This window comes from Triturus cristatus, chromosome 4_1, assembly GCF_964204655.1.
Source record: "Triturus cristatus chromosome 4_1, aTriCri1.1, whole genome shotgun sequence".
In the NCBI taxonomy this organism is placed as follows: Eukaryota; Metazoa; Chordata; class Amphibia; order Caudata; family Salamandridae; genus Triturus; species Triturus cristatus.
The window spans coordinates 811,515,509-811,541,775 of record NC_140585.1 but is presented as its reverse complement, the minus strand read 5'-3'; the positions used below and the strand labels follow the sequence as shown (position 1 = coordinate 811,541,775).

The window sequence follows — 26,267 nt, the reverse complement described above, 5'->3', positions numbered from 1 at the left end:
ACATACCTTGCCTTCAGGCAATGGGGAGTTACATCATCTAGTAGGGGATTCTTGGCAGAACACCCGCCATGGAAAACTAGGTTAGGGAACGCATAGTAGGAGTACACTATACACATTACTTATATGACAGCATATATAGTCTGTTTTAGCACAATGGTGGAATTGTTTATACTTTTCACTGTTCTTGTACTGCTGATCACTTTTATCTGCTTCTGTCTATTAATCATTGCAGCGCATATCTTTTATACAAGAATCACAATGGTTCAATAAATATTGAAACAACACTTTGTGTATTTATTGTGCACCTTTCTGAGTAAGCTCGAGTGACTGAGCGAAAAGGTTCTAGATCTGTTACCATGATTCCCTGGGGAGTCAGGGTTGTCATGTTCTGAGGTGTCTCAAACCATTTGTTACCTTACTGGGGATAGGGGTGCTTATGCTGGCACTATGAGTTAGCAGGTCGCAGCAGGCCTATAGGTCAACATATCCTGAAGGGATGCATGGAACCAGTCTGGCACCATCCCAGTGTTTATGTTGTCCAAAAACCTAATAGTTCCTACTGAGAAAGTGGAATGGGTCTATTTTACAGTCCAAAGAGGCACAGAAACTTTGATTTATCATTTATAAATGCACATACATATATAAAATGTATGTAATAATGTCTAAATCACACATTCAAGTCTGCTTGTTTGTGAGTGCTTTTGGTAAAAAAAAGTGTCGACATGTATGTCCCAAAGTCATTATATACAACACACCATTTTCAACAGCACCTAGGTGTTTTGGACATTTGTACCTAGTGATGTAAGGACACATGCATGTATACATATTTAATCATTTGCATAGCATTTATTTATCTAGCGCAGCCCTTTCCCTACTGACAGGTGTTTGAGTGTTTCACATGCGAAAAACAGATTTAGAAATCTATACATATTACGCGTAACTAGAGAATATATAGAGGCAGGTGATGTGAAACATTGTTTGTAGTACGTGGTAGATGTGGTGGCTAGCAATAACAAAATATTGTGGGACACGATGTTAAACAACTCCCCATAAATGGGGCTCCCGTCCAGTGTGGCACTTCTCTGCTGGAGATCCTTCTGTCCACTAGCAGGAAAGTAAAGGACTTCCTTCCTGCCCAGTGGAACCCAAATCCAGCCAATCCTGGAGCTGCTGTCATGCTGTTTTCAGCATGAGAGCAGCTTCAGGATTGGATGGAGCAGGCTAACCCATCGCTCATTTAGAGGCTGGGGACCTGTGCCAGCTGTTTCACAGCCCTTAGATTGCTAAGTCTACAGTATGCATGTTGGGCTGGCTGTTGCAAGACAGCCGTCAAATCGGACATGCGCACTCGCAGGGGCAGCAGTCATCCTGCAGTCGCAGGGTTCAGCCCCGCCCCCACCCTCGTGCTGTACACAGCATAAGCGGTGGCAAAATAAAATGGCATTGACATGCCATTTTATCTATTTGTGTTTGCTTGCTGCCCTCGCAGCAGGTGGTGCGACGCTTCTCTGCCTTTTAGGAGGAGCCGCCCTTGCTTGGTAGGTACATCTTCTGTCAATGCGTTGGAGTTCTGCTGGTGAGTAGTTAACTTGTCAAAGTACAAAACTGCTTCTCTCAACACATTGAGAATTGGTACATTGTTATGCGAGGATAGTTTAAAAGGCATAACTACCATTGGTGCAGCAGGTGCAGTGGCACCAGGGCCTAGAGCATCGAGGGGCATATTGAACACTGTAAATTTACTCTATTTTACTATCCCAGCAGTAGTCGATTGGGGCAATTTTAATTGCTTGCACCAGGGCCTATGGCATCCTTGCTATGCTACTGTTGGAAGGCGGGCAGTTTCCACTGCAGTAAAGAATTCCAATGACGACCTTCTTGGGGGATAAAGAGGATGCGGTGGCGAGGAGAGTGGAGGTGTTGGGTTTGGTTTGAGCAGTTGTTGCTCTGTGAATTGTGATTGCTCTGGCACAGCAAGGGTGCCTTGGGTGCTAGTGTATGTAAGAAAAATGCCGCCCCCCCCCCACCCACCCGCCCAAAAGACCTGGAGACACTGCACATGTCGTACCGTTGATACATTGATATCTATATATTTGCGCGGTTGCAAATGGAAGCAGACAGGTGTACTCAACAGGCACAGTTTTTTACTATACTGATGACGTTCTAAGGGGGTCACCCCCACTGCCCAAAAATATTTGGCGAACTTGGTCTACCCCCTGTGTTGGAAATATAAATATAATCCCTATCTGTGCCTTAAATTCCCAAATTTTCCTATTCCATTTGTTAAGGAATCGGTTTAAGCATAAGCAAAAATGAATACCTCCGCCCCTAACATCTGCCCAGAATTAAATGTGTGGGGTCCAGTGCTTTGGCAAGGAGGCGGGGACACACAATAAGTTGCTTGATGCAAATGAATGCATCTGTCTTTATTCCTCTATGGCTCTAGTTCATTATGTATGCATTACACTCCGGGGAGCGAGTAGAAAGATTGATTAGGCGGATACAGAGTGCAGGTTAGCAGAGAGGAAGCTCTTGAATTATAGATTTCTAGCCCACACTCCTTTGCTTCGCCCACCTTTCTCCCCACGCGCACGCCGGCTGCAAACATCTTTAATAGAAACAGCAAGAACCCTCTGGGTTTTAATGCTCCGTGGAAGCTCGCGGCTGGACAGCCCTCTGACTCAGCACGTTTTACCACAGACCGGAAGAGCGCGTTATGTGGCGCGAATCGGAGTTTTTCAGGTTTTGATAGGGCTGAGTAGCTGGTGCGGTAATCCTGTCATTTAAATCTCCCATTCTGATTCGGTATTTTGCATCCAGTCAATTACTGCTTCATTCGTCTTCGCCATGGCGATGAGTTCTCCAGTAAGTCCTGTAGCTCTGCATAAACTGCGTTCCTCTTATTTCAAGTTAACGCTCTGACTAGTGACGTCAAGTCATACCAAAGGGCTAGAGGCATTTGACGCGCTTTTTTAAGACTACATTTCTGCTGACTGGTGTCTTACGTAGTTGAAGAGCTGAGGCAGCCGTGTATTACCACCTTAAACCGTGGCACACGGTTGCTTGTCAGGGGAACCTTGAAGGCATGCACTGGTGCGCATTATTTGTTCACATATGCAAAGTAATCAACATACTATGACACAATAACATACAGAGAGCATCATAAAACAATTAAAACAGAACAGGGCACAACACAACAAAACAGTAAAAACAACATGCATAGCAACAACTGCAATTCAACACAATGAAATCACATTGCAATAATGCAGCACAAAAAAAAACAGCACATCATCGTCACTGCCACAGAACAAAGGTACACAAATGTTCTATCACACATTTCCCCCTCCACGATACCCTTTTTATGATACACTTGTCAAAGATGTCTGGAGCAAGTACTGCCTCAACTTACCATCAAGGACATGAAACTGCCACACGTCCTGTGATCTGGCCCACTATGTCAGGAAATGTGAAGGTTGTGGAACAGGGAAGTCTAGCATAGCTCTAGGGAGATGCATGACAGTCTCATTGGCTCTCATGTACATATTCAGTGGTTCTCCTAAACAAACATTGGCTAGAAGCTTCTATCCATTGGATAGAAGGTTGGTCTATGAGAACGTTGCCTTTCTGAGTCAAGATGTTTACAATTACCAACCTCCTAAACGTTTTTTGATTCCGGGTATCAGTGTCCTGTGACTTAGGACAACGAATTTTCTGGGGCACCCAAACAAGCACAGTGGGTATCTGTCCACACTTAAAGCTGTTGGAAAATTGTTAACAAGACATCAGTAAAATAGGAAATGTTTCAGTTTTGGTTGCTTGCCAAACAAAGGTTATCACTGTATTGATGATTATTTGCTAGATTTACCTAGCAATTTGTGCATATAAGTGTAATTTATGTGCAGTGATGGCAGCATTTAAGAAGGTCAAATCCTGATTTTGATTAACAGAATCAGAGTTGTGGGATTTTGCCCTTCTAAATGAATTTACTCACACTTAGAATTCTGTGAATGTGGTGGATTTTAACCATGAAGAAATCCGTTCACAGGACCTAAATATGGTTATTCAGGCAGGAACAACTGCAAAAGGTGGTTAACACACACATTTTCCACTCTGAGAAAAGGGTTTCAGGTTTACACTTTTTAAGAGCAGGAGTAAATACATTTTAGAATGAGAAAGATGAGTGATGGTGGATACATGGAGGAATGTTGTTTTACAGTTGCATGCTTCTTGGGGTTTGTTAGTATTTCCCTAGTGGCTATTGGAACCAGCCGTCCACAAGTACATGAAAGAAAAGTGCCACTGTAACTTTTATTTAGAAAAGGGATGAGTTGGAACCAAAAATGTACCTTGCATGGTTCCGGAGAGCATGCACCCCTATTTGAAGTCCCCCTTAGTGAATTTCTGCTGACTTTTAGACCTCAACACACACAACAAACATGCATGTACATTGAGAGTTCCTCATGATGCGGAATGGGCCTCAAAGCTTGTTTCTGTTGTGTGGAGGGGCACATCGTCGTTTTTCCCCTTTCTGAGCGTGGCTGTAGTAAGCTCACCATGGCTATAGAAAGCTCACTATGCTGTAATAGGCTGTGATGGCAGTAAAAAAACCATTGGCAAGACAGTCTTTTTATCTGTCACCTTTCAGGAAGAGATTACCACGGTCCTCTCCAATGTCAGTCTCTTGCAACGGAATCTTTCACCCCATCCATGTGGCACATAGATTTACACACGTGTGCAGTATGCATGTACAGTATATTGTGCAGGGAGCAAGTCTTCTGTCTGTGGCAATCCCGGAATCTATTTTGATCATATGAACCAAACGTGAATGGCGGGGCTCTTCCAAAGCATTCATGGGGTCCTTTATGGTGGACCAGACTCAAGGATGCGGAGGAGAGAGAGGGCCTGTTTAAAGTGTATGAAATTCCCCTTGCTCTTTCGTGATCCATTGTTCCCTAAAAACGTTAACCCCAAATAGGTTGGGTTGTAGTTCCACTTTTGTGCCTTTGTTTTGGGACTCCCCTGAGAGGAGAATCCCAACTTCACACAACCATCCTTCTGATGTTGTAAAACCAAGACTGTGGCTGGACCAGTCCTGAGAGGAATATGCAGTTGTCACAAATTGCCTAAAAGTGGTCCCAGAGTGGGCTTGTGGATTCTACAAAAACTCTGTCTCCAAACTTAAGGCCAGATTTATCACAGTATTGTGTTGCCCTTGCCCCACATATGGTGTTGCAAGGGAAATGCAATACTTTAGTCAGATTTACCAAGCATCGCAAGTCCTCCTTGCATGGCCCTGTGTTGCTTTGCAAATCTAGAGTTCCCACACATCCACCCATCGATTTTAGTGCATTCCCAGGTTTGCCAAGACCATCAAAATGCTACCCCTTCTTAGGGCAGGTGCAATGAATAATATCTTTATTTCTCCTCGTTGCTTCCTCTTACTAAGTGTGCAGCATTCTGTAGCACACTTAGAAAGAGGAAAATGCCTCCAAGGGTCGTTTTTGTGCAGGAAGGTCTACCTTCTGGCACAAAATCAATCCTGCCTGCAACACAGGCCCCTCCCTCCCTCCCTCCATGGTGCAAGGGTGGCTGCATTTGTGCTTGGCAGCACATAGTGCATCAGTGCAAGGAGAGCAGCAATGTGTCATCTTAAGATAAATATGGCACATACCTGCCCTCTTCATTGGATGCATTTCAGGAAGTTCTCTTGATAAGTTGCGCTGCATCAAAGTATGATAAATCTGTCCCTTAGTGTAACTATGGGGCAGACACAGCCAGCTATTGTACCAAGATTTCTGAACCAGTTTCTGGGGTCCCACACCAGAGGAAACCAAGAAACTCTCTTGTGTGCTAGATTTGCGACCAACTCCCCTTCGCTATCTTCGGGCCCAGGAACCTTGAAAGCTGTGAAAATTTCAAAAAGAGTAGTTGCCTGAACCCTGCCTTCAGGGAAGGACCTGATGGACTTCTGAGAAGGGGTTGTGGAGGTACCCCTGCATGAAGAAGACATTGTCTTGAAAATAAGGACTCCTAGATGCTGAGGGAGGATGTATCAAGTGCAGCCGATTGCAACTCTGGCAAGGACTCGCACTGCCTAAATGGGTGGTAAGGCCATGCGACCCTGTGGCTCCTTCTGCATATCTTGAAGTAGACACACTAAAGTGTACAAAAATGTCATGGATGGAAAGCTTTAAATATTCGCAGCCTCTGGTAATTATTCGTGCTGCATTCCGGTCCATCATTATTTTGCACACAATTCTACCTCAGTTTGGACACAGCCATCTCCAAATTAGTCTTGACCTTGTTCCAGTGGTAACTGTCCAGCCCTAACTGCCAGGCCAGGTCTTTCCTGAACCGGAACACAAGCAACCTAGGACCAGTCTTGCACTAGTTAGTGCTTATCAGCCGGGTATAGTGCAGTTCCATTGACGCAGTGTGCACATTTGAGCATACTCGTCCCACTTAGGGCGACACACTAAAGTGTTAGAAAAAGGTGATTAATTGAATGCTTGAAATAATCTCAGCCACTGGTAATTTACTCTGTGCCACATCCCAGTCCATCATTATTCTGCACACCATGCCACCTCAGTTTTGACCCAAGCATGTGCAAATCAGTTTTGACCCTGCTTCAGTGAGAGCAATCCAGCTCTAACTGACAGACTAGTTTCACCCTGTTCTGGAACACAAACAACCTAGGACTTTTTTCGCCAGTTGAAGTACCAGTGATGTCCTGACACTCACAGAGCTCACATTCAGTGATCTCCCCCATAATAACATTAAGTGCCAGTTATTTCCTGGCTTCCAAAAACTGGGCTTTGGCAGTCACACTCTCAAGAGTCCAAAGAACCTTTAGAAAGTGGGCGCTACCATGAGATCGCATTCCAGATTGGAGAATATTCATTACATCTATTTGATTACCACCGCAAACTCCTCACTTCTTTCGGCTGGTGGGATTTGTGTTGGCCTGAAGAAGACTCACATGAAGACCACCCACTGTCCCCTTGCAGATATGTATACTCATGGCCTTTGCTCACACTGCCCCTCTTCTTCGGCCGTTCATGTACCTGAGCATCAGTGCAAATCCAGATACATCAATGATGTCGAACAGACCACGGCCGAGTCAGCACAAGTGTTCCTGGTGCTCCATGAAGGACTGCAGAATACTAGGACCTAGGCCATCCACTTCACAGCAAGCCAAAACGGGCAGCCAGTGCCAAGGTACACTGCACAAGCGTAGCTGAGTGGGAAGAATCCATGAACTTTGTGGACCTATGCTTCTCACTACCCATGAACTGTCCAGAACTGGCTTTGGAAAGGGGACGGTGGGGAGCCTGGAAGAGCACAGGGAGAGGCAGGCCACACCTCCTCCCCCCTGACCACCATGGGCCATATACTAGTTTTAGCATTGAATATATTGTCATTTGATACAATACCTTCATTGAGAAAGCACCCCACATACACAGCAGCTCATTTCCCATGCACACTGATTGACTGCAGGACACTTGCACACCAGTATACACCCTCTGATTTTTATGTGGAACTGTATTACATTGAGTGTTAGGAATAAAGTGCTTTTTCTTATAAGTAAAAGCACAGACTGGGCATTGATTTCTTGATTCCTATTATATGTCTCTCAAAGTTCTGAATTTCTATTCTACTCCACATCCCTGATTAAGCCAGTGTCCACTCAGCTTTACTAGCCTGAAATCAAGTGGTCAGAGGGTGCACTTGATGCTTTGTTTTGGGTTCAACAGCGGGTTGCGCCCCCAGAACCTCAGTGGTTAAAGTCTCAAATTGTTACAGTGTGGGTCACCTTACCCTGCCTACCATGGGGATCACAAAAGCATTTTCATGAAAGGCAACACACCACAAAATTTAGTTGCTGGGGCCCTTCACCACAGGGGCTGCTGCGGCCTACATTTGCCAATGAGAGAGCCATATTCGCAGTGGGAAAGGATTTGCTTTTGCACGTGTCAGAATATCACTGTGATTTTACATTTTTGGAAGAACGTCTTCCCAGCGACTATCACTAAAACCCAGAGAGTTATCCCTGTCAAGCTCCTTCGGCTTCAAACATTTGCACTTTTTTACAACAATAAATTGGTACTCAAATCTAAGGATACGTTCCTTGGCCTTATTCCAACTTAAGCAAAGAACTATCCACAATCTGGGTTACTGGATCAGACAAGGACTTTGGCAATCTTCTGGGACTGCAGTAAGGTCCTTGGCTGTCTGTCAACCGCGGTAGAGTGATTCAAGCAGCGATTCACCGCCGTTGTCACCAATGCTTCTTCAATTTTTATTCCACCCAAAGGTTATATTTCCTAGTCTGTGCCTCTCCCCATTTTACAAAATATCTCACTCATTCTAAAGCTTAGACTTGCTAATGATATCCTTAAGACTCGCATATGGAGCCTTACTCCAGCATTCTCGTCGTACTCTCGCCCGCCAGTGTCAGAGAGGTTTCTTCGACAGATCTGGTCTTTGTATGATGTTCATTTGAAGCCTGTCTGCCAATGCTTTCACAGCCTCACAGTACAGTTTGTCTAGTAACTGATTCTGAAAAGATGTTAAGAGACCGGAGCCATTTGAATAAATGTTTGAATCTTTGAACCATATCTTTTCAAACTAAAACATGTAGAAGGGTGGTAGAGAGGAATTCTACATGCAGTTCACTGAAGCTGACATTTTAATGGAATGCTCCAAGGTATTCAGATAACATTAATATTGAACGAGTGGGGCTGGATTGGGAACAGAGTTAATGCCTTATAGTTTAGCCGAGTAGTAGCCACGGTCGGACTGAGAACACAAACCAGCCCTGGCAATTAAGTCAGACCGGATCGGGTGGAGTGAAGGGTGCTGATGGAAAACACTGCTGCTGCTTTTGTTATTTTGTTACATGGGGGGTATATTGCAGCACTGCTGCAAAACTCGCCCCTTGTAACAAACAAACGTTTCCCACCGCTCCACAACTGTCCCCCATGCTTCCGGACAACCGGGAAAGCGCCCGGTGCCAGCTACGGCCAGTTCGGCCCTGGCAGGAGCACCTCCCCAGATTGGCAATGCTTCTCCTCACCAAACTCTCTCTTCTCCCTCTCCATGTAGAGTAGTGGAAAGCACTCTGTTTACACTGGTGGAGCCTAAGCTGGCTCTACCACTGTAAACCTTTGACCTGGCAGCCCGTCCGCCCACTGAAGGCAGGACCACCATCCCTCATATTCCCTATCTTTGTCTCTCATGTGAGGCATGGCATGCATGGCGAGGGAAAATGTGAATTGGCTTCCACGTACAGGGAGAAAACTCCCTATGCAGCAGGCCATATGTTTTTCCTTTAGAAAAAACAAGCGCCTCCTTTGGTTTTTTTTTTTTAAAAGGATTAGGTGAGTGGGCTCTTGAAACATGCTGCCTGTTTTCCAAAACTGCAGTGCTGTGAAAGGATCCTCCTCGGCAACAGCTCCTTTGACAGTGTCGAGATCCTCCTCCAGTCAGACAGGGATCTCTAAATAGGGCAGACAGACATCCGCCAGGGTGGTGAAGGCCACAGCCTCTGCTAGCCTAGTGGCCCGTTAGACCGTTGATCAGGGTCTGAATGACTACTTTGACTTTTGCAAATAGTAGGTGTTGTCAGTGGTGACATTTGGAGAGGATTTGAAAAAGATAGTGCGACTAGACTGCATTTAATGCACCAAGTACCAGGGTGAACGTTCAAGTAGTTCCATATTGTTGGCAGACACGCATCCCGTTTATTGGCCGTAGGGAAATGGAGGTTGGGACTGAGGGAGCAGGTGTGTGTGTATGTATTTTCAGGTGGTAGATGTGAGGAATGTTTCCAGTAGGAGGAAAAATGCAGCAGAAATCTGCCTAGAAAGATTTTGCAGTGATCAAACTTGTTCATGATCAGGGACGTAGGAGTATGGAAAAGTAGATAGGGATGAGTTTTTCAGATACTCAGTAGCTGACACTTGGCCACGGTGACCGTGGATGAGATACTGAGTAACAGCTTCAGGCTAGAGTCGAACCTCACCCTAGATTTTCGGGGAGAATGAGGGGCCAGTGTCTGAGAAAGTAGATGGAGACTGCCAGGTAAGCAGGAAGGAAATCTTGTGTGCCTTTATGTACAGTGCTCCTTGTTCTTGGACTGTCTCCTGTTAGTCACATGGACCATCCTTCACTGACTCCTACCCAGTTATACATTTGTTGACCAGCAACTTACTATTTTAGAGCTGAAGGCAAGGTATGCGCAGGAGATGCTTGTCAAAGGAAGTTGGAATAGTGTAACAAAGGCCGTAGGCCCTTTCTGGTGCTAGCCACACGGGTTAACAATACTTTCATTTATAAGTGGAGAGACCCTAAGGATAAGAAGTTCTTCTACCATTGAGAAGTAATTTTTTCTTTCATGTATCTTTTAAGTGCGATGTTTATTCTGCAAGCATCTGGCCAGGATAATAGAAAATCCCTCTCCGGTCACTGGCTGCAGATGTGCAGCTAAAGTGGTGCTACTCTGTCAACTTAAGCCAAAAAATTCCTTGAATTAGGCCATGCGTAAGCCAAGCAGCAGAACCATTTTTCCTGTCCTTGATTCTTTGTAGATGGTGCATTCGCGGTTCGCATTCTCCTGTCTACCCGTGAATCTTCAGATACAATTTCACAGTTGTTGGCTTTCATTTTTGAAAGATGAAGAAGCTCTGTGGAGTGTCTTGGACCAACGGATTACCCGTTTGGCCGATGTGGTTGGGAGCTGACAGTTATGGACTGTTATCACACATATGGGAAGGTGTGTACTCAGTGTGTGCCCTGGCCTGGCTGTATTCTGCACCGTCTTTTCCCCTCAACATTTCTTTTGAGCATGATTAAGAAGCGTTGCTCAACTGAGCAAGTGGTACTACATTGCCTATGTTAGACACCAAAAGAGACCCTAACTCTTCATCGAACGTAGCAGTGCATTTGGAGAATATCCAACAAATCCATGTGATCCTCTCGCTGATGTTGCTTCCCATGATGCTCGCCACTTTTTTGGGTTCGGGTGCTGCTCATGTGGCTGCTCCTCATGCTACATCCCCTTAGGAGCCAAGGCTTCTATTGCTGGAGTTTGTCATGAGGTCCAAATAGTAAGCAGTATTGCCTTCTGTGAGCATTGATTGGTGTTAATGTTCCACCCCACAGTTATGAGCATGAGCCAAAGATGAAAAACCCATAACGAGGCGGAAGGGTAATGAGGAGTCATTAATTCCTAATAACATGGGCAGTATGACAATTCCCACCCATCCTCTTCAACCACACCTCACAGGCCTATACATGTCCCATCTCTGCACTCTTAGGCAAGCTACTGGTGTATGATTGTGTCTTAACATATTTACAAGTACTCAACTTTGGCTCAAGCCAGTTAATCAAATAATGACTATTAATGTGTTATTGACCAACACCCATGTTAATGATAGCAATATAGCCAGCTGCAGGGGCTATATTGTTTGTTAGAGGCCACAAACGTGAATTACAGGCCTGAACTGTTGGTGAAAGTCTATAACGAGAGCGAGGGCTTTAGCCAACTGTTATATTCGGAGGCGAAGGGCTATAATGCTTTTATAATATTCCACCCACTAACGATAGAATGTTCTAAAATAAACAGGGAGAAACAGAAAGAGAAAAATTGTAATGTTGGAGCAAAAGGTCAATGCTAGGAATTATTAGCCTTAAGCCACTTCATTGCTTTTAATGAAGCGCTCAACATTCCAGAGTTATGATAGTACTTAACATCGCATCCCAAGAAATCTTAATAGTGGCCAAGAGATAAAGGCTAAATAGAATTTGCTAAATGGCATATTGATAACTGGTTTGATGCACATCTATGTACATCTGTGTGTAAGTGGTAGACATCACCAGAGTCATCCAAATGCTTTTGTATCGGTGATCTTCAATAATCTTTTGAAAGTCTGGTTCTCTGGCTTTCTTATGCATTGGTTTAGCTGGATGAGGCATAGATTGGCTTGGAAATATATCGTCATTTAAGTAAGAACTGAGAAAGAAAACATGATGAGGAAGCAATGCTCGATAGATGGCAGTGGCGTAAGAAAACTTGCGGGGGGGGGGCCCAATGCAAAGTACACGAAGGACCCCTCCCCCAAGTCAGTCAGGAGCTCTCAGGTCAAGTTACTGTGCTGATGGGGCCCCATGGAGCTCAGGACCCCCCCCCCCCCCCTAGCACTCCGGGACTGCGGTCCTATTTTACCCCACTGATTGAAGGACATTCATCTCATTGCTCCGATTTCTTGTTCTTTTGTCCATGTCCTTGTGTCACACTACCCTCCAATTATGTACTTGTGGTCTAGTCTGTTGGCGTGTAGGTAGTTTAGACAGGAGGTGGGATGGAGCGAGCTCTGGTTTATAGTCATTGCTAGGATGGGGAACTTAGCCTTCCTGAATTACAACACATATATTTGTATGTGTTGCCTGAAACAGAAGTATCCACAGGTTGGAAAGGAAGGATTTGGACCACAAACATTCAAGAAGAGAAATGAGATTAATACATAGACACCCAAAGTAGTAAAAGTGACAAAAGCACAAGGCGTTCTTTAGTTCAAATACTCTCCTTCACCATCAGTAGCATGAGAGTGAAGAAATAGAGGGCGAAGACCACATGGTGGCAAAACCATAACCTGGAAAATGCACACCCTCTACCCCAGCCTAGGAATCACCACATCCTTACTGCAAAACAGGAGAGGGGGCAAAGGTGAGGATGAGACCAGAATAAAAAGCAAGAGCTGGGAGTGCAGGTCCAAAAATAGGCACCCATGCCAGAGTACATGAAGGGCAGAGGACACAAGGCCAAACCGAGCACCCTCATGAAGGAAGTCCAGATCAGGTCAAAACCACAAAGCACTGAGAGACTTTGCAGCGCACCTGCATTGAAGGATGCTCAGCATATAGGCCATGCAGGGACACTACGCCATCACAGCACAACTCCAGATTGTGGCGCCCCGGCCTTTCGTTTTCCATGCTGAAAACGCAAAAACACCTTGGATGCCTCTGAGAGAAGAAGTGGGAATCGGTGGGATGGAGGAGGATGGAAGCATGCATTCCCTGACCACAATCAGAGGACCCTGGAGATGAACCTCCCAATCCGTCTCCAGCATCGTCAGACCAAGAACATCCGCATGAGCTCCATCCTGAACAGATTCAGGACACTGGGGTTCTGGAAACCTTTCTTCTCGTCTGTTTGATCTCACTCAGAACCCCTTGGTGAAAACATCCCAGTATTTCGTTTTTTCATTGCTATGACTGAGTAGGAAACCTAAGTTGTTTGATCTGGCCGGGTTATCTGTGAGCCTTTCAGTGAAGGCTGTCTCTACCACAGCTTTAGGAGGGGGGGATGAGAGGCGATGGGATAGAAGGGCACAGAGGGGGATGGGTTGCATTTGGGACTCTGCCTTTGGGTCACAGTAAAAGCAGGGGCAGATGATTTGTGAGGCCAAATATAACATAAACATTTTCATGAGTAAAAAGTAAATGACGGGTGGATTTCACCTTGGAGTTCTGAGTGGCATCATAGACAATTGAGCTTTGCTCTCATTTTCTATTTGGTGTCACTCAGAACACCTTGTTGGAAAATATCCCTGCTATTCACTATTACCCGTCTATAATTGTATATGTGTTTAATAGTGAACAATGCTCTACATTGCTTAAGGTAAAGGGTATGAAAACAAAAATTACTTGTCTATTTTTTCTATCGTTTTGACCAATTTATTCTTAGATTTATTTTTCTGCATCCTGAACTTCCTGTTTGATGTTAGCCAATTCTTTATTGATTAATTCACGCCTATGAGAAGACCGAGATGTATCCCATAAGTCACACAAGCAAAGAGGTGACGTCATAGGGTGGGTTGCGTTTAGTAACTAGCCCCTCCTTCTTTTCTTACATATAATAATTCTAAGCAATATTTTAATTATAAACTGAGCCATAAAATGACGTTTTCCTTGCTGTTGAAGTGGTACTCTCCCTCCACTCCTCCGGCACATGCATGGGGGTCCTCCGCGGCATCAACAGCCCGTTAGGGTCAGCCGCCAGCCTATTAGACCTGAGATCTCTTGCAGTGCTGCGCTCTGTGCGGGCTCTGAGCGTAGAGCCCGATCAATGCCTCTGCGCCGTCCCCTACAGAGGGTCTTAACCTTTATCAGCGGGGCCCAGGCGGCTGGCACTAAAGCAGCTTTCCTGCCTCTACTCAGAGCTTTACCTCTCACTCAGACATTTGTCAGCTCCCACCACTAATTTGTTCCCTTTACTAGGAATTCTTAACCCTGCTGTTTTGGTAGGCTGCCATCACATCCTTTCATGCTTCAGACTTTCTGTCTTTTCTCTATCCTCTAGTTCCAGGCATTTCATACTGAATTTTCATGTCATGGTTTTTGTGCATATTTCTTAATATTATAAAAATACTGATGAAGAGAATGTTAAAATGCTAAAACAGGACTACAAAGAAGGTGGCATGAATTTGAAGGATGCCCTTGCCTTAGCTGTCAAAGTGTTAAACAAGACAATGGATGTTAGTAAGCTTTCTGCTGAGAAAATTGAAATTGCAACACTGACAAGATAGAATGGAAAAACAAAAATAAGAGTTTTAAAGCAAAAAGAAGTCGAAGAGTTGATCAAAAAACATGAAGAGGAAGAAGCAAAAGCAGAGCGGGAAAAAAAGGAAAAGGAACTGAAAGAAAAAGACAAATAAAAAAACCTTCATTGAGCTTTTTGAATTTTTCTCACCTGGCTGTGTATACTATTTCCTTGCAGCGACTAAGAACTGCTCTTTAAACAGTTTATAAATTTGAATTTGAAATGATCCCTCAGTTGTCTTTATTTTTAATACAAAATAAAATAGAAAAAAATCTTTTCTTTCATTTAAAAAAAAAGAAAAAAAATACATTTAACACAATATTCTAATTTGACTTCCATTTTTATGTAAAGGATTTTTTTTAAAGTTAGAATTCATAAGCAAAATGAATGAAAATATAAAAGCAAAAAAAAACAAAAACTAAGAGCCTTTTTTGTACAGAGCACATTGCCTTACAATGCATTCAAATCTAGCATATGTTTCATGTCTACTATTGGATCCACTTACTTAAAATCTGAGTTTTTTAATATTTTATTTAAAATCACATTGCATCTTCTTCTGAGTGTGTGTTCTCTGGATTTGTGCATTCCTCAGCTTGGCCAATGAAATTAAGATAACATTTGTTATACAATTGTTTAGCATATTAAATTTATATGCAGAAGGCTGGGAGACATCTGCAGTGATGCGTGTTAATGTCTCTAATGAGATGCAAAGTCATGTTTATTTCATGGCAGGCATATGCGCTAAACCTTCGTTCAAAGCGGCATTACAGACACACAGTAAATTCCTAATCCTTTAGTTTTTCACACTAATTACTCAGATTTTGAAATTTACTATGCTAATACGCCGCAGGTCAGAGATGTCGAAAAAGGGCTATGCATTTTGCAATTTTTATTCCTAAAACAGGCTTCCATTTTTAATTTGATTGCGCTATACATTTTCTGCTGTACATGCAAAATACTTGTTTTAGTCAGAGGATTCCCTTATTTTGGGGTTATGAAAAGGTAAAGTCGCTTTATAGAGAGGAATTGGGGCGTAGCGGCTAAATTAATCATTGTGAAACTGCAATGGAAGATCACTACCATCTATGGCTCAATTCCTTCTCAAAATGAAGACAGTGGATAAATGAAAGTATAAAGTTAAACATAAATAATTTGGCATTTTCACTTGAATCAAACTGTTTAACAAATAAAGCAGGTGGAGTAGGCAGCAGAAAGTGGTGCCGCAGTTGTCCCCTCCTTCCCACTCCATTGCGTGCTGTAACATTTACTGGATGCTGGTAAATGTTTTTTGCTATTAAGTGCAGCTTGTGTAGACAGAGTCAGTCTGACATGCCAGGAAAGCAGAGATCTTGCCCTCCATACACTCTTTCTTGCTGTTTCTTTATTATTGTTCGTCATTAGTCATTTCATAATTGGGTTCATAAAAGCACAATCACATAAAATCATGAGATACATAAAAATATTTTAAAACGTATATCCATAAGTTCATAAAGAGTCGAATTGCAAGATCAATACATTTGCAATAAAAGACCAACCAAGAAAGTGCAAATTATTAAGCACAAAATCACAGAGTAAATAGCCTAGAACAAAAACAATGTCATCTAGCAACCCTTCCAACCGGATATATAGTCCTCAATAAAATAAAATGCAAGATAATCAAGCGCAACCCACCATAGAAAATCAGCATGCATATCCAACTCACAATCACCAAAACTACCAGTTAAAACAATAAGGAGCGCCTGAACTGTAACACGTGTTTAAAAAACGTAACCACACCCAAACAGACCTCAGGTGTGGGAAGCAACTGTGAACACCAAAGGGCAGGGATATGGCAGGAATGTCTTGTGCCCCTCAAGATTGGGATTCAAAACTTTCTGGTGTAACTGCTGTAAAACCCACAGGAAAAAACACAAAATGCGCCAAAGTTTGCAAAGAGAGCTCATCGCAAGGGGAAAAGAAAGTTCCTTTTGGATCAAACTGGCCTAAAGGGAAGGACAGGTGACTTATAATCCAACCCACCCTAAACCTGGTTAAAAGGACCCTATACCTGCCTTTAGGGAGCATAACCAGATAAGGCTCCAAACTAAGGATGGTCTGTACAAACATGTACTCCGCATTCACGGGCTTCCTCAGCTTTGACACCTTCATTTCCCTTCTCATACGGTCGCAGAAGGTAGATTTTTAATCAACTTTTAGTCAACTTTTATCCCTCGCAGTAATGTCACCAGGCGAGGAGAAGATGTTAAGTCGGCCAAGCTTATTATTGTTATATCTTTACAAGACCTGTTAGTCCCTAAAATTAAACTAACTGAAGCTATATTTTTGTATATGCAGAAGTTACATTCCAGGGAACAGTTATCAGTCATGAGACTGAGTTCAGCTCCTTTCCAGGCTTTGAAGAATTTAGAAATATCTCATTCTCCAGTGGATTGATGATTCATACCCTGGTTGACCATGTTTAATGTTGCAGGATTGGCATTAATTTTAATAAATGTTTTCGCTTTCATTATGTACTTGCGGACTTAGCAGCAGGTGTGTGGTTCTGTATATTTTATCTGAGTTGTTGCCGTAACACATTATTTCCACAGACTGTTTCATATAGCCAACTTAACCTCTTCTGTGCCCATGACGAGATAGTCTCGTCATGGAGCACGGTCGCGCTGTGCCCATGACGAGACTATCTCGTCATGAAACCCGCCCACTAATGTAACGCCCGGCACAGGAGGGGGAAAGGGCGTGGCACAGAAGGGGTTAAGGGTATTCTACAGGTAATTCTGTAGCTGTGCTGCTCTTCCATCAAGCACTTTTGCAGTATGGATGGGGTGTATGTGTGTCTGTGTATATATCATTTATAAAAGTTTCATCTTCTTTGTGACATGAAGCTTCTTCTATCTGTACAGAGGATGCTCAGTGGCAACCAAAGTTGCTGCCTTTAATAAAAATACTTCTTTTTTAATATTTTATTTGCATTTTTTAAAATATTTTACAGATATTTACAATTTCAATAAAAACAGTATCAACATGGTTTAATGCAAAACTTATTGCGAAAGATATGTGTCAGTATTAGTATGCAAAAGAAAAGCTTTACACCAAACCTATATTAACGTCTTCATGGTGCTTGAGGTAACAGAATGTAGTTTTAGGATGGTTTGCCAAATGTTGAACTAATCAATGCATATTTTCAATTTGTGCACCAGATTTCCTACTTCCTTGTAACTAACCCAAATCCTTTTACTTGGAAGTATTCTTTCAATTTCTCTGAAATTATTTTTTCCTAATCACCATAGGCAATATTTTCAAATAAAGCAAAATAGCTTTAATATGAGAAACATCTCCAGTATCACCCCCCTATAGCTGAATTTTGGGGTGCTGTGTGAATAAGGTAAGGATGCCATTGGATGGCACCTTGAAAATTCACGGTTTCATTGCCTGTTAGGCCTGCTTCTCAAATTCATTATAAAAATACCATCTGAAACTTCCAACAAATGTCTCTTTTTTTCTGACCAAACACAGATTAGAGCTTATTCGAAGGAGATCAAACTTTCCATTTGTTTTGCCATGTGAAAGAGGTTTAATCGATGCGTCTATCCTCAAAGAGGAGGGTTACAATCCAGTGTGTGAGTGGATGGCACAAAGACATTGGTCATTTGTGTCACAGGTATCTAGATTCTTGTATAGGCCATACGATTTCTGATGCTGCTTCCTAGATTGGCAAGACATGTTGTCTAGTTCCATAATTGCAGCTCTGTTGGGTTCAGACTACTGAATAAGAACATTGTTATTCTCATAGGCTGGCTGGTCTCCTGAAACTTTGTTTAACTGTTGTTTTGTTCAGTTGCATACCGTTACCAATCTTAAAAATAGATTATCAACTTATTTTGCACCTTTACATAAAATTCAACAATAATTTTGATTCTAGCAATGATGTTTTCCCAGAATGATCTTACTAACGCTCACAAGAACAACAGATGATGAAAGTTGCTTGCCCCACTCTACTCCGAACTGCCTCAATTCAGTTACTTTTTACTTCAAACGGTCGTCTAAATATTCTTTGTAAGTTCCTCTGGATCTCCACTTCCTTATTCGCAGTCACATCTATGTAGGTTTTCTGCAGCAGTTGGGATAAATGAGTACATACGTAAACGCAGAAATTAAAATATGGTTTCACTCTGACAAATTGACATCAGGCACAAATGCATTATCCGACTCTTAGCGTAGAACTTCTTAGTTTAACAGGAGGCAGCCAGAGGGCACTTGCAGGTCCTCCAGTGAGGATTGTTGAGCCAGAGAATATATAGACCAATCTCTTGTCGATAGACTGTTCTACCTCAGATGGAGACTGGCGAGATCATTTCTGATGGCCTTGTGCCACTTAGAGCGATGTCCGTTGCTCTTGTTCCACTGTTTCAATGCAGTAGAGGCAGTAGAACTATACGGAGGCAATCAGCCAGACAGCTTCCACTTTGATCCCAGTTTCACCCGAATGCTTCAGGTAGCCTGTCTTTGGTGTTCTCTGTGATGCGTGCTACAGAGCATCTGGTTCTGTGCCTTTGAAATGCTGGCCTCAGTGGAGACACTGATGGAAGTGTTCACTACCTCTTTTTTAAACAAAAAAAAAGTCACCATAAAATATCTGGAGTCTCTATCAGCACTTTGTCATGAGCCCCAATATCCAGACTCCCCTTTCTACAAACATTAGAAATCCTTTGGCATTTTTAAATACGTCCAGATTATATACTACGTCATCAAGGCTGGTTTATGTATTTGTATTGGGAAGTGGGAAAGCACTGCGTGCCAGCAGGTAGCAGACTCATTAGGGTTAGGAAGATATGCTTGAGAAAATCATAACTGAACCATCTGAATGAGCCTCAGATAATCAGCCAGTAGTCATGCTGAAGGTTAGAACTTGCCCGCAGGAGCTCTCCTTCATATACATGCATGATCAATCTCAAAGGTATGACCTGGGCGAATCACTGAGTTCACGCATTTTGCCTGAGATGAGAGTCTTAGGATATCAGTCATAAGCCATCTGGGTGGAGGGCCAGAGTCAAAGGTCCACGCATGCACACTCGTGACGAGGAGGTTCCTCCATTTATAATGTTGGAGTTCAGGTCTCCTGCCTACAGCTCCTGCATCACCAGCTGTTCCTGTATGGACGTGGAGGACCAGGTTGGCAGCTCAAGTGTTGTGCAGCCTGTTTGAGCCCGGCACTATATGAATGATAAAGCAGAACCTCTGCATTTGCTTCTGCATTCATGGCCGATGGTGAAGGGATCGGGGAGGCAGAATCCCTCTCAGATCAGGACACCATCTGCCTTCTACCAACGTGAACGAATGAAGAAGTACTTAGCGAGCATGCGTTCACCAAGAAGGCGTCAAGGTGCTAGGATATTCTCAATTATCAAACTAGGAAGAAAATGCTGGAAATTAAGAAAATACGAACAGTTGAGCCAAAACTGCCAGATTACCGAGTAAGTAGCAGCAGACTATTTTTGCCTTGTGATCTATTTGTGTGTGGCCCAGTTAGAGGCGAATGCCAAATAAAGGATCTGCAGCCGACAGCTCTTTTGACGCTGATCGCCGACACCTCTTTCTGCAAACGGCTTACATGTTGGTGGTGTCTGGGAGCGGAGGCACCCCACTAATATGAGCTCTTTAGCTACATGACACGGTCTTAAGTCATTTTGCCTACTTTACACGCAAACAGCATAATACAGCATTGCTTTTAACTGAATTATGCAGTTTGTCAATAGCATACCTACATTTTACCTAAATAAACAGTTGCCCTCCTGCTACTTTTTGTTTGCCCCACAATTTTGCTGGTCCTTTTGAACACTAATATTCTATGATCTTAGCTGCTGATGGAGACATAGCTCCATAAATGTCAGTAGCTCCCGGCCTGCATCCCTGCGCCCTTTCCGGCCTTGAGAACCTCATTTTTTTGCCATCTCATCCTCTTTATGTTGAACTCGGGTCATGGTGAGAAATGGGCTCATATGATGTTTTGTTGGGGCTTTTCGAGTCCGTGGCAATGCTGTGGAATGTTGAAAAGAGCCCACGGTCAGGCCACCATGTTTGATGTGTTTGATTGTTGTCGGGGACAGCCCTAAAGCTGGAATATACTTGTCATATGTGATGAAAGGTCTGCCAGATCCATGTTTACAATTATGTATCGGAGTATGAGTTTAAAAGGGAGAACTGAACATAACTGCAGTGACCGAATTGTTAAATATGTTCAGAGATGCCATGTGGCCCAGGTGGGGTGCAACACCCTCAGGCAGTCCTTTTAGTTTATTCAGCAGCACAACGGAGTTTGGCCTTGTACTTTCCTTCTAACATTGTTAGTGTGGGCTGAATACTTACAGCTTGGCGAGTGCTTGTGGCTATAAAAAGCCTAGACTGGCTGAAGGTGTCACATGTGACATGGGGCCAAAATAATATGTAATAAAATGACAAGAATACACTTAAATTTTTTCGAAAATGTCATTGATACCCACCAAAGTTCCTTGCAGGTTTTTACTCCTTTGTTTATAAGGTATTTTGTTTTTCGCAAATCGGATTAATCGTTAAAAAAAAAAATGTAAGACCGAATATTGTATTTACTTTGCTTGATACATTTTACACTTCATATATTTGTTCTGATAAATTGAATAGCCCTATTGCAAACCAGTTGTGTTTATACTTGTTGGGGTGTGTGCCCTGAAGCCCCAGTAATATTCTTTAGCTTGCTTGCAATATATTTATCATTTTAGAGAATAATTGTGATAAAAAAATTTCTCATTTGGGTGTGTCCTGAATAAATAATTTCACGTGAGGGGTGGCACTGCATTAAAATGTTTGAATACCATTGTGCCAGGGCCTCATATGCGGTATGAAAACCAGATAAAGTGTGGTGACAATGTGCCTGCACTAGAGTAGAGATAAAGTGCATGGGTTGTCTTGGGCGACCAGCCCTGCGCCATTTACCTCGTTCAGTGTTTTGTCCCTGCTAATGTTGCACTTGTTCTCCTTTTCCTGAGACTGACAACAACTTTGTCTGCACTCACAAGCCATGAGGGGCACTTGCAGATTTTTGATCGACTTATAAAACGTGCTACTATGATTTAAAATTCAAATTCTTTCAGCTCGACCAGGAACAGTAATCTTTACTTTGAACTCTTCAAGTGCAGTAATCCTCTTTTCATAATTTGCACAAAAAACAACCTGTTTTTAAGGATGAAAGGGGATACTTAATTTATATCAGTTTGTATGCCCTGCGTTATTACTGCCCTTTTGCGGTGCTCTGGTGCCTGGTACATAAGCAATCTTGTTGAGTCAGATTTCTGATGGGTTCCATGGTATTATTCATTTTTGTATTGTTTTCCTCATATTTCTTTTTCATTTTTTTCTGTCTGTCACTCACATGTACCTTGCCACACCGTGTCGAACGTCCACTCTCATTGTAACATGTGTACCTACTTTCCTTCCACATTCTTCCGCCATCCAATCAGATTTACCCATTGGAGGGACGCTTTGGCATTTTTTTAATTTGCGACCCTGACCGTCAAACCCTAAACCAACCATCCAACAAAGGGGTCGTCTGTAGAACCTGAACATATATGTACAGTTAGCTAACAAAAAGGGATAAATAGACAGTAGCTAGCTAGCTCCCCAAATCATGGAAGCCATTGAAACATGAACAGTGAAAATTATTTTAGGAAGAAATGCACTGTTAGACTTTTTAAAGGGCAGGTCCTTTAAAAATGTTAAATAAATACGGATTTTTAATTCTCTCCTTGTTATAATGATGTGATTGAATGTTAACAGTGTTGAACCGTTGATAATACATTTCACGGGTCTGTTAACAAAGCTATTTCTTGGTCTCAAATAGAAACATGGCATAATACCCCACGAAGGCTTGAAAAGTGTAATCTAATTACCCACAAGGGGTGTTGCTTGTGAATAATGTACACACAGTCTGGGCACAAACTGTGCACAAGGTGGTGTGGGAAAAGAGCGCCTCCAGTGGGATGTCAAGGAATGGCCCCCTGCATGAGTCAGCATGCTCCCACAGGGGACTGCATGCCTCGGCATAGATACTGGTCTTTGTCTTGTGTACAGCACTCAAGGGCTTTCTACATGCTACATAACATAAATAAAGCTGGAGCACAAAATCTGTTCATGTGTTCTCCGGCAGGAAGTGCTCCTGGGCCTGAATCCGAATGTTTACTTGGTCAAATGTAAGAAAATGTGTGGAAGGACCCCCACCACACTTATTGAAAAGTTAAACTTTTGAAAGTGCAGGGAAATGACTTCCTGCACTGGGGCCAAGTGTTAGCCCCACTGCTCAGACCCTCGGGAAGGTCCTAGCAGTGGTGCGGGGGCTAGGGGGGCCAAGCTCCAAGGGCCCACCTCAGGTCAGTGCTGTGGCCGGAGAGCTCCTGACTGAGTCCGGAGGGGGCCCCTCCACATACCTTGCAGGGGGGCCCTCTCAAGTTTCGTTACACCACTGGGTCCTAGCGTGGACCTAGCCACTCATATGACCATTAAATACAGTGCACAAGGAAGTGTATGTAATGAATCCATAAATGAGGTACCTGCGCACTAGTGCAGTTTTCACCTGGTGTAAGGGAAACTCCCTGAACATTCCTGAATCCGCCCCGCCGTTTTCATAGTGAAGTGATGATGAGACCTCCGCTGCTTCTGAGCTCGGTGCTGTCAGTCATCCCCAGAGTGAAGCCCCTTCCCTTCTCTCTGCCTCAGAGCGCAGGCAGAGAGTTCCCTCTGGCGCGACTCCGGGGAAGGCAGAGCTATCTGCCTGAAAATCTCTACGGAGTACAAAACCTTTCACTGTAAAACGCAAAACCAGAGGCTTTCAGAAACTGAAACTAAAATGTTGACTCATGCTCCTTTGAAACACAAGTGGAGAATAGAAGAAATGGAGAGAAAAACTTCTCTCATTCTTTAAATGGTACAAGAAAGTGAGGGTACTAAATGAGGTGCCTTCAGAGGGTTAGAAACAATGCATAACTAGGTCTAAAATGTTAAAAAGTGTGCAGTATCAAAGGTAACTATAGGAAAAGTGGAATATTGATTGAATGCGCAAAAACTGCGATTAGCTCAGTTTCAAGTGAAGGCAGCGTGTGATTGTCCATCTGTGCATTGCTGAGTTCTCCACGCTCCTGTCACTGCATGATGAACCGGCTTCACACTCCTTTCCATGAGCAGTGCCAGCACAATCAGGCAGGAGGGTACTTGAATGGTTGAAGCGTTTAGGGTGTAGTTTGGAGATGGCGGAAAGGGCGGTATTCAGGCCAGTGGTAAGTGACCTAGTAGTTTTTTCCAAGTATCGCAAGGAGCCAGATGTGGGTCACACTACAATCATCACCCTTACACATGCGCAACCACTTTTTCTCCAGTACGCTGGCACTGTCTGTCCTCTCCGCTCTCAACAAAACTCCTCTACTGAAATACATACCTGCTGTTACTTTCCTGTCCGACACAAGGGGTGAAAGCCTCCCACTGGGCTACTGTGTTGTGTGTAGGTGCAAGCAATCCCTGCTTATGATTTTCTGACTGCATGCACAGTGGTATCAGGCCACATTGTTGACGATTTGCAGTGCGCATGCATAGAGCTGTACACGCTATCCTCGTTAGAATGCGAGTGACTGGCTTGTGAACGGGTGGCACGCTGTGACCCGCCATGCTTCCACTTCAGTAACGTCAATACTTTTCCTTTGACAGAGGAATTCAAGGGCTCCACCTTAATTGAACTGATGAAGAAAGAAGGCACCACCCTAGGGCTCACGGTGTCAGGTGGAATTGACAAGGATGGAAAGCCGAGAGTCTCTAACCTTCGACAAGGAGGAATCGCTGCTAGGTAACCTCATTTTAAGCCATGTACCAGTCACATCATGTACAACAAGACTCAAAAATAAGGGTTTCAGACACAAAATGGGAGGAGGAATTATATGTATCCTGGCCAGTGTTACACAACTATTGATTTCGGCCAGGTAGTCCACACACAGCCAGCAACTAATTATTAAGCCATTGTCATAGCCATTGCCTTCTAAAAACTAATTTACTATTTTGAAATATGAGTAATTTTAAAGGGGTAGACTAAAGAACAATGTAATAATACTTAGACACCTGCATACAACACAGAAAACAAGCAGAACTGCCCTTAAAGGCGAACTACGTATGTGATACAGGATATTGACAAAATGTACATATTAATATAATCTCAACTTCAATTTGAATGTTTTTGCTGTATGTTCCCCCGAATGATAAATACGCGGCTAAGAATTCCCCAGAAAAATGGGGGAGAATAACCCTGGGATCATATTGACCTCACAATTCATATAAAGTAACAGTCTCTTAAATTGCTAAATTTCTTCTGTGATGTTAGGGTTACCAGGAAATTAAACAATAAATTAAAATAATATGGTGTAGGTAGAGCAGGCCTTCGATTACACCAGGACACCAGTAATCACTGAACTTTAAAAAGTACAAAAATATTGTGTAATATGATGAAGCACCACAGGAAATATGCCTCTTCTCCTGATTCCTCTCTTCATCTTGCTGGTCTTTAACATCCCGAAGATCTGTGTCATTCAAACAGGCAAACTTGTTGAACAACTAAATCATTGTGTTACGTGTCCATCCCTGAATATGTAAAGCCTGCTCTTATGTTTACTGTGCCCATCTTTTTCATTGTTTGTTTCACTTACTTCATGTTGGCCAACTCACTTGTTAGTATGAACCTCAGAAACATCCAGCATGTTGTTATTCCTGATATACGCGTCTTCCCACTACTACCATCTCTTTTACCTTTCCACAGAATTAACTCATCTGAAGTCTTGCTTTTGCCAAGATCAACATCACTGCATTAATGTGTAGTTGATGCGGCCATCTTTGAGCAAGTAATGTGTTCTGTATTGCTAGTGGATTGTGCAGTCATCCTTATGTGTAGGTCCACCTGTTGATACATTTACTACTTTTTCATTCTATGTTCTTTGTTTTGATTTAGATGTGAATTTCATAAACCTTTACAAGCTGAAGGATATAGTTCACAAATGCGTCGGGGATCTGAGTTGAAAATATGTCAGTAGATGTTAGTCCGCTCCAACTTCAGTCACCTAGTTTTAATAGTATTCTAAAAAACCAAACACTATGTGCGCATAAGGTATTTTCAAAATGGAGTCTATGGCTCTTTCACTTGCCCAATTTTCTAATCTTAGATGTGCAGAGGCCTTGTCCTGAGAGAATGTCTGCCGTTCTATGCCTGGTTTTGGGCATCATAATTGTTAGATGAATTAGGGTTGTCCTACTCCTTGGTGAGTAGCACACATGCTGGATGAGAGAGCCTTCTTACCTGAAAAGGAACTGCAGTATATATACTAATGTTGTTGGCAGCTGCTGTACTCCATGCAGGAGTATACCACACCATGAGTATAGTTTGAGATCCGTTTATTTTTTGTGGTAGCTAGATTAGTGTCTCCTTAACTTCTCTGTAGTTATCATATAACCTCAAAATGTGAATGGAATTAGAGGTGCTAGTTACAGCCAACCTCATTTTGCCTTTATTTTAGATATGTTTGCTGCTTTAGTGCTTCTACAACGTACAGCATTTTTTCTTGACTTGCCGTTTCAATGTCCCACCATTTTATTTTACTGTTCCAACCTC

At 43.0% G+C, this 26,267-nt stretch overlaps 1 protein-coding gene across 21 annotated transcripts in view; it reads left to right on the top strand.

The window, feature by feature from the left end:
* GRIP1 (glutamate receptor interacting protein 1) overlaps positions 1-26,267 on the top strand; it is a 1,150,044-nt gene that overhangs the window by 810,999 nt on the left and 312,778 nt on the right. For 18 of the 21 annotated variants that reach the window (XM_085653460.1, XM_085653454.1, XM_085653453.1 and 15 more), the window contains exon 3: positions 24,326-24,461. The exons of the other annotated variants lie outside the window; for them this stretch is intronic. In XM_085653460.1, coding sequence (XP_085509586.1) covers positions 24,326-24,461 — 136 coding nt within the window. The remainder of the gene's footprint in view (positions 1-24,325; positions 24,462-26,267) is intronic. 21 annotated transcript variants of the gene reach the window in all.